This window comes from Terrapene carolina, unplaced genomic scaffold (genome assembly GCF_002925995.2).
Source record: "Terrapene carolina triunguis isolate 2854851 unplaced genomic scaffold, T_m_triunguis-2.0 Scaffold629, whole genome shotgun sequence".
Lineage (NCBI taxonomy): Eukaryota > Metazoa > Chordata > Testudines > Emydidae > Terrapene > Terrapene triunguis.
In genome coordinates this window covers 19079933-19091821 of record NW_020664980.1, presented here as the reverse complement: position 1 = coordinate 19091821, position 11889 = coordinate 19079933, and the positions used below count along the sequence as shown (strand labels likewise).

At 64.7% G+C, this 11889-nt stretch overlaps 1 protein-coding gene across 1 annotated transcript; it reads right to left on the bottom strand.

The window, feature by feature from the left end:
• Positions 1-82: 82 nt before the first annotated feature.
• LOC113407996 (netrin receptor UNC5A-like) lies at positions 83-7538 on the bottom strand. The gene is made up of 2 exons (XM_026659339.1): positions 7277-7538; positions 83-297 (listed from the first exon to the last, which is right to left on the bottom strand). Exons 1-2 carry the CDS (start codon positions 7536-7538, stop codon positions 83-85), a joined length of 477 nt encoding a protein of 158 aa, XP_026515124.1.
• Between the last annotated feature and the right edge of the window lie 4351 nt (positions 7539-11889).

The window sequence follows — 11889 nt, the reverse complement described above, 5'->3', positions numbered from 1 at the left end:
CCTCAGTAACCTGCGCAGCCGGGACGCCTGCCAGACAGATGCTGGCCCGGCTCCCACGGGGCCGCACGAGGGCTCTGCCCGCTCAGGATCTCGAGCCGGGAGCTCCGTGCCCCTTGCCCAGGGGGCCAGCGGAGGGGGGGCGGGGGCACTCACAGGCAATGCGCACGTAGGCCTTCTGGCTCTTGGTGGTCCCTGAGGAGCTCCAGGCGACGCACTGGCACCAGTACTCCTCCAGCCCAAAGATCCGCTCCACCTGCTGCCGGGAGATATCGATCCGGACGTCCATGAGGGGCAGCCCTGGGAGAGGGCAGTGCGTCAGGGAGGAAGGGGACATGCTGGGGTGGCGCTGCCCCTGCCCCCAGCCCTCGCAGGGGCCAACCCATTACAGAGCACATGTGTCACGGGGTGTGGGGGGACACAAGGCCCTGCACCCCCGGCTTCCTGCGATTCACCATGACTCTCAGCCAGCCAGTAAAGCAGCAGGTTTATTTAGACGACAGGAACATAGTCCAAGACAAGTCTTGCAGGCACAGACAACAGGACCCCCCCACCCCAGTTAGGTCCATCTTGGGGTCCCAGGGGCACCACAGCCCCATTGGGGGGGGCAGAGCCCCGTCTGGGCTCCCTCCATTACCAGCCAGCTCCTGAAAACTCTCTCCCCAGCGCCTCCTCCCCCAGCCTTTGTTCAGTTTCTGGGGCAAAGGTGTCACCTGGCCTCTAACCCCTTCCTGGGTTCTCATGTTACATGCTCAGGTATTCTCCGTCGGTCAGTCTCCCATCCCCCAATGCAGACCGTCCTAGCCACACTCCCCACTCAGCATTCAAAGACCACATTAAGAACAGTCCCAGTTCGTCACATCTCTCCCCCCTTCGAGACCGAACTGAGCGGGGTCACTTCAGCCAGTGACCTGGGGAAGTTCCAACCTACCCACGTTCCCATGGATGCCCCAGCATCCCTCCCGTTCCTTGGTGAGAATTACACCAGGCCCTTCCAGTTTCACGCCCCCCCTTAGGTCGGGGGTGCTCGATGACACTCGTAGTTCGCACGTGGGAAGGGTTATGCGGCCCGTGCCCTTTTCCCACCCCAATACCCCTGGGGTTCCAACTGGGCTGGGGTCTTCCCCCAGCATTCCAGTCTGGAGGTCTGTGCTTCGGGCTCTCTTGGTTCAGAGCCCCCCTTTTAACCTTGGCCACCCTCTGGAAAGGCTCCTCTATGCTGGGCAAGGGTCCTAGAGCCGTTTTCCCCTTGTCCCGGGCTTTCCTCCCCCTCTGACAGGGGTCACAGGATCAGCAGTACTGCCGGACAGTAACAAAGACCCCAGGCCAGTAAAAGCTCCGTAGCAGCCTCTGCTGGGTACGCCAGGTTCCCTGGTGCCCTGAGAGGGGAATGTCATGGGCCCGGTACAGCAGCTGGCGGCGATACTTCTGGGGTACCACCAGCTGCCTCCTGATCCCCCCTGACTCCATTTTCCCTGGGGGAGCCCATTCTCGGTACAGGAACCCCTTCTCCCACAGGAACCTTTTCCGGCCACCTCTCCCCATGGTCCGTACCGCACTGAGGTCGGCCAGGTCCCTTATCTTCCACAAGGAGGGATCTTTCTGCACCTCGGCCTGGAACTCAGCAGCTGGGACAGGGATGGCCACCTGCTCTCTCTTGCCATCTGGGTCTGAAGCCGCAGCCTCCCTGAGCCGTGTCCCTGGGTGTTCCCTCCCCACCAGGTTAGGGTCCTGCGCCTCGGGCAAGGCACCCTCCCCAAGGCCAGGGCGCAGTGCCCCTCGCCAGCTCTGACTGCGGGTCACAACCAGGGCACCCTGGGGGTTGCTTGGCCAGTCCTCCAGGTCCCCCCCCATCAACACCTCAGTGGGCAAATACAGGCATACCCCCACATCCTTGGGGCCCTCCTTGGCCCCCCACTTCAGGTGTACCCTTGCCACGGGCACCTTGACTGGGGTCCCACCCACCCCCATCAGGGTCAGGTAGGTGTTGGGCACCACCTGATCTGGGGCCACCACCTCGGGCTGGGCCAGCATCACCTCTGCGCCCGTATCCCAGTATCCATTGACCTTCCTCCCATCCACCTCCAGGGGAACAAGGTACTCTCTCCGGAGGGACAGCCCCGCGCCCACCGTATAAACCAAAAACCCTGAGTCTGGAGCATCCAGCCCCCCAGAGGAGCTGGCCTGGAGCTCTCCTCCCTCCTTAGCAGGTGGTACGCTGCCAGCCCCCCTTCCCTGGGAATGCCGCCTCTCGCCCGGCTGGGTCTCTACCCAGTCAACCCTCTGTGGGTTCGGTCTGCTCAGTCTGTCCCTGAGCCTGGGGCACTGGGCCCGTATGTGGCCTCTCTGGCCACAGTGATAGCAGCTCATGTCCCGTGGGTCCCCTCGAGCTGGTCGGTTGTCCCTGACGCTGGGCGTTCCCCTTGGGAGGGGATTCCCCATATTCCCCCTTTGGGAAGTCCCCAGGTGACTCTCTCTCTGAATCGCGGTGAGTCTGTTCCTTTGGGACTCCTCCCTGCCACCCCCTGACCGGCTCCTCACAAACTCATCGGCCAGCCGCCCTGCGTGTCGCGGGTTCTCTGGCTTTTTGTCCCTCAACCACAGCCTCAGGTCGGATGGGCACCGCTCATACAGTTGCTCCAGTACCAGCAGTTTAACCAGGTCCTCCTTTGTCTGGGCCCCATCTGCCCACTTGCTGGTGTATCCCTCCATGCGGACGGCTAGTTGCAGATATGAGACCTCAGGGGTTTTATCCTGACTCCGGAACCTTTCCCGGTACATCTCAGGAGTCAGCCCAAACTCACGTAGCAGGGCTTTTTTGAATAGTTCGTAGTCCCCTTTCTCCGCCTCGTCCAGTTGGCGGTACAATGCCACGGCTTTGGGGTCCAGTAAGGGGGTGAGAACCCGGAGTCTGTCCGCAGGATCAACCTGGTGCAGCTCGCAGGCCGTCTCAAAGGCATCCAGGAAGTCATCCATGTCCTCCCCCTCCTTGCGTGGGGCCAGGATGCACTTATCAAAGCTCCGTGCAGTCCTGGGTCCCCCCTCACTCACCGCAGCCGGGGGCTCGCTGCCCCTCAGTCTCGCCAGTTCCAGTTCATGCTGACGCTGTATCTCTTCATGCTGCCTCTGTTTCTCTTTTTCCTCCCGTTCATGCTGTCTCTGTTGTTCATGATCTGCCAGCTCTCTCAGGGCACGTCTTCACTACCCGCCGATCCGGCGGGTAGCAATCGGTCTATCGGGGATCGACTTACCGCGTCTAGTGAAGACGCGATAAAATCGATCCCTGATGGCTCTGCCGTTGACTCCGGAAATCCACCGCGGCAAGAGGCGGTAGCGGAGTCGACGGCGGCGTGGCAGCGGTCGACTTGCCGCCGTCCTCACAGCCAGGTAAGTCGACCTAAAATACGCCACTTCAGCTACGCTATTCACGTAGCTGAAGTTGCGTATCTTAGGTCGACCCCCCGCTGTAGTGTAGACCTAGCCTCAGTTTTAGCTCTTTCTCCCATTCCAGCCGCTTCCGCTCCACGGATGGCACGCGTGGCCGGGAGGATCCCCTGCTGGCCGGGGGGGTCACAGCGCCCGCGGTATTTGCTGGGCTCCTCCCCACCCTTCCCCTAGGCATATGCAGGAGGGGTCTCGGGAAGCCCTCAGCAGCCGGCTGACCACTCCCAGCTGGGACAGACACTGGGGCCTGCGCTGCATCTGCCCGGCTGCTTCCCTCAGAGACAGGGATCAGTTCATTCGAGCGATCTCCCTCCTCCAGCCGGGCAATGAGCTGTTCTTTGGTGAGCTTCCCAATGCGCAGCCCCCTCTGCTTGCACAGCTCCACCAGGTCGCTCTTAAGCCGCTTGGCATACATCTTCCTGCTGCCACTCACAGGCCTGGGTGCTCACCGCTCCCCACAGTTTCCAGGGACACCCCTAGTGTGCCAGCCCTTCTCGAGGTCACCCCCTCTCTGCCAGGGTCGAGCTGCAGACTCCTCCGCCCCTGGGACCGCTCGCTGGGATCCCCCGGGGGACCCTGTTACTGCAAACGTCCTTCTCGCTGGTCACACACTCCCAGGGGTGATAACCGTCTCTCTCTGACTCCTCAGCACGCCTGGTCCCCGTCAATCCCCCTTCGTTTTACTTCTCCCCAGTCACTTACTGCAGGAAGCACCGTCCACGGGGTGCAGTAGATCCCGCCGCTGCCACCAGTTGTCACGGAGTGTGGGGGAGTCAGGGCCCTGCACCCCCGGCGTCCTGCGATTCACCATGACTCTCAGCCAGCCAGAAATGCAGAAGGTTTATTTAGACGACAGGAATACAGTCCAAGACAGGCCTTGCAGGTACAGACAACAGGACCGCCCCCCCCAGTTAGGTCCATTTTGGGGTCCATAGGGCACCACAGCCCCATTGGGGGGGGGCAGAGCCCCGTCTGGGCTCCCTCCATTACCAGCCAGCTCCTGAAACTCTCTCTCCCCCAGGATTTGTTCAGTTTCCCGGGCAAAGGTGTCACCTGGCCTCTCACCCCTTTCTGGGTTCTCACGTTACATGCTCAGGTATTCTCCCTCAAGGCCAGTCTCCCATCCCCCCATGCAGACCATCCTAGCCACACTCCCCTGCCTTCCCAGCCAACACTCCCCACTCAGCATTCAAAGACCACATTAAGAACAGTCCCAGTTCGTCACAACATGCCTAGACGGGCCCCTCAGGTCCCAAGGCAGCTCAGCCCAGGGGCTCCCCCGGATCCGCGGCGCTCGCGGCGAAGGGGGTGCAGAGCTGCCATCCCATCTCCAAGCCGGGCCCCCGAGAGCAGGGAGAGCTGTTTGTATGTTTTATGAATCCTGTGTGTGCCTCAGTTTCCCCTATACTGTGCATGGCTCCAAGGGTGGGGTGGGGACAGTTTGCTCTCAGGGAGGCTAAGAGACATAGGTGGGCATGTCGCCCGCTGTCTGAGCCAGGGTGGGGCACTGAAAAAAGACTGGCTGAGTCTGACTCCATCTTAGTGGAGAATCTGAGACGACCATGGCAGATCCCATCGCCAGGACACTGACCCCTCGCGCCCCAGAGGGAGATGGGTCCCCCCCAGCAGGGAAGCTGGGCACAGATCCCAGCTGGAGAACAAAGGGCGGGGAGGGGGGATAGGAGCTGGCTGCTGGGAGGAGCCGCGGCTCTCACCTGGGATCAGACACAGCCCCTGACACTGGGGTTCCCTGGGCTCTGGGCTGGCCAGGCTGGGCCGGGCTCTCACCTGCCTCTCTCTGGGCTCCCCTAAGGACTCCCTGTTCTGTGCCCGCTGCCTGCCCAGCCCCCGCGCTGGGGGAGTGTCGCTGCGAACGCTGGGCGAGGGGCATTGCCCCCTGCGGAGGGGACACGTCTCTCCCGGTGGCGTCTGGCTCAGCTGGACTCGCTGGCAGAGCTCACAGGGGGTTAGGGGGGCTGGAGCCCAGAGGTTCAGTCCGAGGAGGCGGTGAGGCCGCGGGGCCCACGCTGGAGGAAGCGTGAGCCCCCTCGGGGGTCTGGCCCACTGGAGGGGTCGTCCAGAGGCTGTTCCCAAGCTGGGGCGGAGCAGCCAGACTGTGGACCCCTGACATGCACACCCCAGCTCTGCCAGTGCCCCTCAGGCCTGGCCTGCACCCCTGGGCACAGCTGGCCAGCGGTGCTGCTGTATCTCAGTGACTGAGCGGAGCTCAGACCTCTCCCCCCGCACAGAGCTCTGCATACACAGCCCACTCCCCGGCTCCCTCTGACACAGGCTGGCTGGGGCTGCAGCCCCCCCAGGACCCCTCCCGTCATGCACAGGCCTCGCTGACAGCTGCTGCCCCTGCCAGGCTGTGGAGACACCTGCCCTCTGCCCCGGGAGAGCCAGCAGCTGCAGGAGCAGAAGGAGCCTCCAGAGGGGAGGAGGGACGAGCGCTGGAGGTCGCTGCAAGGACACGTGGTGCAGGGCGCTCCCCTGGCTGCCTGCGCGGGAGGGCGGCACAAGGACAGCCCCGAGCAGGGGGCTCCAGAACAAGCCATCCACCCCTTGGAGTGGGCAGTCTGGCCACCCCCACGGGTGGGAGGGGAGCAGATAGGAGCCTGGCGGTTTGCATGCGAGGGACCGTGCATGGCACAGCTCTGCACACACCAGGGACCCCCGTGCTCCCAGGCAGCCGACACGTGGAGCTGCAACCCGGTGCCAGCAGGGGGCAGCGCGGCACGTTGGTGCAGAAAGGTGGATTTCCCGGTGCCCAGGATGGCTGATGGCACCTCGGATCGTGGGCACTGAGAGACACCGTGGCTGGGGCGGGGCCTTTCCCCAAGGCAGCTCTGAGTGGGACCAGCCGGGCTGGCATGGCCCGGTGCGGCGGGGAGAAGCACGGGCGCTGCAATTCAAGGAGACCCTCTGACTCGTTGCCCCACTCCTGGGCACTCGCCAGCTCCACCCCCCCAAGCCAGCCCAGCCCTGCACTCCAGGACACGGCGCCCCCCAAGGCTCCCTGCTGGTCTGGCAGTGCAGTGATGGGGGCGGGGGGACCGAGCCCTCCCCTCTGTGCCATCGTCCAGCCCGGGCAGCGTCAGGCCAATGAGCCAACGTCAGGCTCTGCGCCATGGTGTGATGCCCTCCAAAGTTCTGAGGAGCCGGGGCATGGCCTGGCTGCGGGGCCTGTGCCAGGGGACAGGCCTCATCTCCGGCCAGAGCCCAGCCAGCGAACGCGGGGTCCGGCCGTGTCGGGCCCAGAGTGGGACCATGGGCTCGACCTGCTGCCTTCCCCATGTAGCCATGGCCTGGGATGGGCCCAGACACTCATGCATGCCGCGCTCCCAGCCCAGCCCCCTCACGACATGGGGGCACACGCCCTGGCTGTGCGGCCCTGGGCCCCTCCATGGCTCTGGGACAGCAGGACCTGGCCACAGGGTCGCCAGGAGAGCAGGGGATGGGGGAGCAGGCCTCTCCCCCAGGGCTCCTCCTTCCAACCCCAGCTCAGTCACCCCCAATCTCCCTCGCCTGCCCCCCACTGCCCCTCCAGCGTGACCCGAGGCAGGTCCCCACATTGCTGGGGGCACATGTCCCGCAGGGACCAGCAAACTCATCTCACTTGTGTCCAGATTCGCCCAGGCCTGGGGGTGCCTGGAGCCAGTGTCAGAGCAGCCCAGCCCTGGCCGGCTCGCGGGGTCTCCGGTTGGGCACAAGGTGTGCAGGGCACCAGCTTTCCCTGCTTCCGGCCATGGGCACGGCCAGCCGAAGGGGTTTCACCACCCTTGCTGCCCCTGCCCCGATGCCCAGGCCCCAGCCCGGCCAGCGCTGCCCTTACCGGTGCCCTGGTCCGTGCTGCGCTGCGTGACGTGCTCGCCCTGGTGCACCCACTCCCCGTTGCACTTGAAATAGATCTGGGTGGCGGGCGTCGCCCTGCAAGCCAGGCTCACGGGCTTGTTCTTGACGATGTAGACATCTTGGGGCTCCAGCAGGAAGTGGGGCAGCAGGTCCGAAGAGGCCCCCGGCATGGGGTTGGCCACTGTGGCACTCTGCTGGGCACCTGGCAGGAAAGGAGAGAGTCTCAGAGCCCCCAGGGCCATGGAGGTGGGGCAGTGAGCCAGGCTGTGCCCTGGGGTAGCCCCGAGGAGAGCATCTGGGGCAGCAGCCTAGAGAGCGCCCAGCCAGCCCCAGCCTTTGGAGTCACCGAGCCCAGGGCCAGCAGGGACCCTGGGCTCACCCTGTCTGGGAAGTCGCAGGCCAGGGACAGCCCAGAATCACCCCTAGAAAAACTCCTCACATGGCCAGTGATGGGGAATCCACCAGGACCATTGGCAAATCCCCTCCCTGTTAAAAATGGGCCCCTACTGCCAGTCTGAATTAATCTGCCTCCCGCTTCCAGACCCTGGGTCGGCTCAGACCTTTCCCCGTGGGACGCAAGGGCCCGTTAGTGAGTGTTTGTTGCCCATGGAGATACTGACAGACGGGACCAACTCACCCCGTAACTCTCTCTTTGGTCAGCCCCTGGAGTCTGTCCCACTAAGGCAGGTTTCTAACCCTTTCATCATTCCCGGGGCTCATCCCGCCCCACTTTACCAACGTCCTTCTTGAACTGTGGGCACCAGAACCGGGCACCGGGTTCCAGCCGCGGTCGCACCAGTGCCGAATACAGAGGGAAAATCACCTCTCTGTGCCACTCGCAATCCTGTCCCCAGCATCACTCTGGGCACCCATGTTCACGTGCTTCTCTACCACGGCCCCCAAAGGGCTGGGGGCTTTGTCCCCTCCAGGCACCTGCCATCCCCGGCGGATCCGGGTCACAGTCCTGAGTAGCTGCCTCCTGCTGCCCCAGCCGGTGTGGGGGGGTCACCCGGCTCTACCAGCTGCCCCCACCCCGGCTAATTCATCAGCGCCAAGCCCAGCGCGGTGCCCGCTGAACCTGGCGTGACCCCCCCAGCCGCACTTAACGGCTAATGAAAAGGAAATGTCGTGGGAGCTGCCGGGGCCATGAGTCACTTCTCCGGCACCCGCAGTCTGGGCTGGGCAGCCACCCGCTGGCACCACCGCGGGGAGGGGGCAATGCCCACGCCTGGGCGCTGGGGCGCTGGAGCTGGGGGGCGGGCCTGGAGCAGGAGCTGGGAACCCCACATTGGAGGAGCTGTTCCTTCACCGGGCAGCCCCTTCCACTCCCCTCCCCCGCAGCACCCTGGCCCCACCAGCCTAGGGAGGGGGCAGGAATGTCTGAGACACCCCAGGTGACGGGGCTGGAGCAGGGCACGGGGTGCCCATCGCTAGGAGACCTGCACCTGGCCCCTCCCCCAGCAACCCCCCCAGTCAGCCCACGCCTGCACCTGGACACCTCCCACCCCCTCCACACAGCACACGACCTGTCCCCCTTGGCCTGACCCCCAGGGAACAGGAGTCTGCTGCTGCCCCAGCCAGGCGGGCATCCGTCTGTCCCCACAGCCCAGCCCAGCCCGCCCTGCACCGGCCAGGCCACACCTGCGGGCTGCCCAAGCCAGGGCCCTTGGCTGCGAGGGAGTCCCGCCGGCTGGCAGCGCCAGGCCCCGGCTCAGACTCCCTAGCAACAGCCCCGCTGCGGGCAGGCCTGTGGGGAGCCGGGTGCCGTGGAGACAGAGCCTTTCCCCCCGGTGCCAGGGGCAGGAGAAAATGCCCCAGCCAGCATAGCCAGCGTGGGTGGTGCGGGGGGCACAGGGGAGTGCAGAGCCCCACACAGCCTGGGGCTGGGCACTGCCACACCGCGGGCTCCCGTCCGGGGAGGGGCTCTCAGCAGCCACGGGGCCTGGGCAGGGGGCAGGCTGGGCACAGAGGACAGGCGGGTGCCTGTGGGGCAGAGAAAGCAATGCCTGGGCCGGGGACCCTGCGGGGAGTCGGGCAAGAGACAGCGCACGGAGCTGGGCTCCACCACGGGGCTAAATGGGTGACGGGGGGGGTGGTGGAATCCAGGAGCGAGGACCCCCCGTCTGGCTGCCTCCCCTCCAGCCCCCCCGCCGACAGAGTTACTAAAACAGCCCTAACTCCGCGGTTGATTAACAAATGATAAACTAGCAATTGTGGCACTCGGAGCTGTAATTGCCGCTGCTAATTGGCTGGTTAGGATTTAATCAGCAATTACATGGAGTGCAGGGCAGTAATTAAGTGCCTCCTCGCACAGTCCCCCGATCCCGCGTTTTCCGGATCCGGCACCTCCAGACCCCCGGTTCTCCCAAATCACGCGCAGTCCCATGGGGCTCAGAGGGGCCTGGGGGCTGCGCACACAGACTAGGGTGGGGCAGGAGGGTGCGCAGAGAGCCAGGGTGGGGCAGGACGTGCATAGATGGGACAGGGACGGGGCTGTGGGGCAGGGTGCCTTGGCGGGGGGCGGCACCTCTCTGGGAAGGGCAAGCCTGTTATCAATCCTGATGCCACCCGGAGCCCCCCGGCCCCCGAACAGTCTGTGCTGGCTGGGGGGCGCAGCACGGCAGTGCCAGGGCCAGCTGTGCACGGTGGGGACACTCAGCTCACCCGCCGTGGCCCCTGGGCCAAGCCTGAGCCAACAGCAGCCCGGCCCGAGGGGCAGAGGCGAGTCCAGCTGAGCCCTGTGGCCAAGGACCCTGCTCCAGTTCGGGCCGGGGGGGGTGGCTCCCGCAGCCAGGCCCAGCGGGGCAGCCGGGGGACATCCCCAAGCCCCCCAGGGACGCCCAGTGCACGGGGATTTCTCTTCCCTCTGGAACGGGCTCAGCTGCAGCAGCCCAGGCGGGCGGGAAGCTGGGGGAGCCGGGCATCCGCCCTGTAGACGAGCTCTCAGAGCCCACCGTGCTCCCCCGTCCCGGCCAGGGGAGGCCTGTGCTGAGCCTGCCGCCCGCTGCCCTGCCCGCGCTGCCAGGCACAGACGGGGCTGCCTGCCTGCCCACCGGAGAGGGGACGCTGCTGGAGCAGAGCCAGCTGCGAGCCCCGGCCCTGCCACCCGGCCCGGCTGCGCCGCGGCCTCCCGCTCCCGTCTGCCACCAGCTGAGGCAAGGTGCTGCAGCTAATTTCCATGGGGAAGATAAACAGGAGCCATAACGCGCCATTAATCCCCCATCAGCACTTTTACAGCCTCGCTGGCAATTAATTCAATTAACCCCCGTCCTGGGGAGAAAGGCATTTCCTATTTCACAGATTGAACGACCCCCAGCTGCAGCCTGGGCCAGCCGGAGACTCACCCGCACACACGCACGCACACTGCGGTCTCATGCACGCACACAAACACACACACACACTGCGGTCTCACACACATACACTGCGGTCTCACCCGCACACACATCGCAGTCTCACGCGCACACACACACTGCGGTCTCACCCATACGCACACACGCATGCACACTGCGGTCTCACATGCACACATGCATGCACAATGCGGTCTCACACGCACACACGCACGCACACTGCAGTCTCATACGCACACACACACTGGTCTCACCCGCACACACGCACGCACACTGCAGTCTCGCACGCACGTACACTGCAGTCTCACCGGCACGCACGCACGCACACTGCGGTCTCACACACACACACACGCACACTGAGGTGTCACCTGCACACACACGCACACACACTGCGGTCTCACCCACATGCACACACACTTTGGTCTCACACACGCACACTGCGCGCAGGCCACGGTGCACGTCAAGTCACCAGAAAACACGCACCCTGCAGCCACCTGTTGCAAAGCACACGCTACACATCAAACACGTGTGCACGCCCATGCGCCCAGCACGAACCCCAGACGTGCTCCTGCTCAGGCCAAGCAGCTGGGGAGTTACAGCCAGGTGCAAACCCAAGGTGTCGTTCAGCACCGCAATGAAAGAACGCCAGCCCCTGCCGGGCTCTGTGCCTGGCTCTCCAGGGACCTGGGCTCTGCTCACATGGGAAATGAGTTTAGCGGTCTCTGATCTAAGTCCACACTGGGCATCCAGCCACATCACATAGACCAGCCCTCCAACATAGCTCAGGAGAAACCCAGGCTGGGCTGGCAGGGGGCTGCAGGTCAGGACTGAGGGGCACCGGTGGAGCTGGGGGGGGGGGAGCCCAGGGCCCAAGCCGGGAAATTGCCCCAAATCCCTCCCAGAGCCAACCTGCCAGAAAACCTCTGGGTTGGATTTGCAGATTGCCAGCGATGGAGGCTCCCACGTGCCCCGGTCAGTGGCTCTGATGGTGATAAGCCAGTAACGAGCGTCTATCGACAGCTGGTGCTGGGACCTCGGCCCTTGGTCCGTGGAGGGGCTGGGCTTTGCAGCTGCCTTCTCACGGCCCGGAGCCGCCGAGGGCCTGGCCTCAGCTACCAGCACCAGGGCAGCGGGATGGCAGCGCTGAGCGTATGTGACCCCACCCATGCAGGGCTCACGGGCACCCACGCAGGGCTCACATGGTCACGCAGGGCTCGGGCACACACCCACAAGCGCACAAACCCCT

Excerpts from the sequence above, each read along its gene's own strand:
- LOC113407996 (XM_026659339.1), bottom strand. The coding sequence starts at position 7,538 with ATGGCCCTGGGGGCTCTGAGACTCTCTCCTTTCCTGCCAGGTGCCCAG. Across the intron at positions 298-7,276 it reads CAGCACGGACCAGGGCACCG|GGCTGCCCCTCATGGACGTC; the intron begins GTAAGGGCAGCG and ends GCCCTCTCCCAG.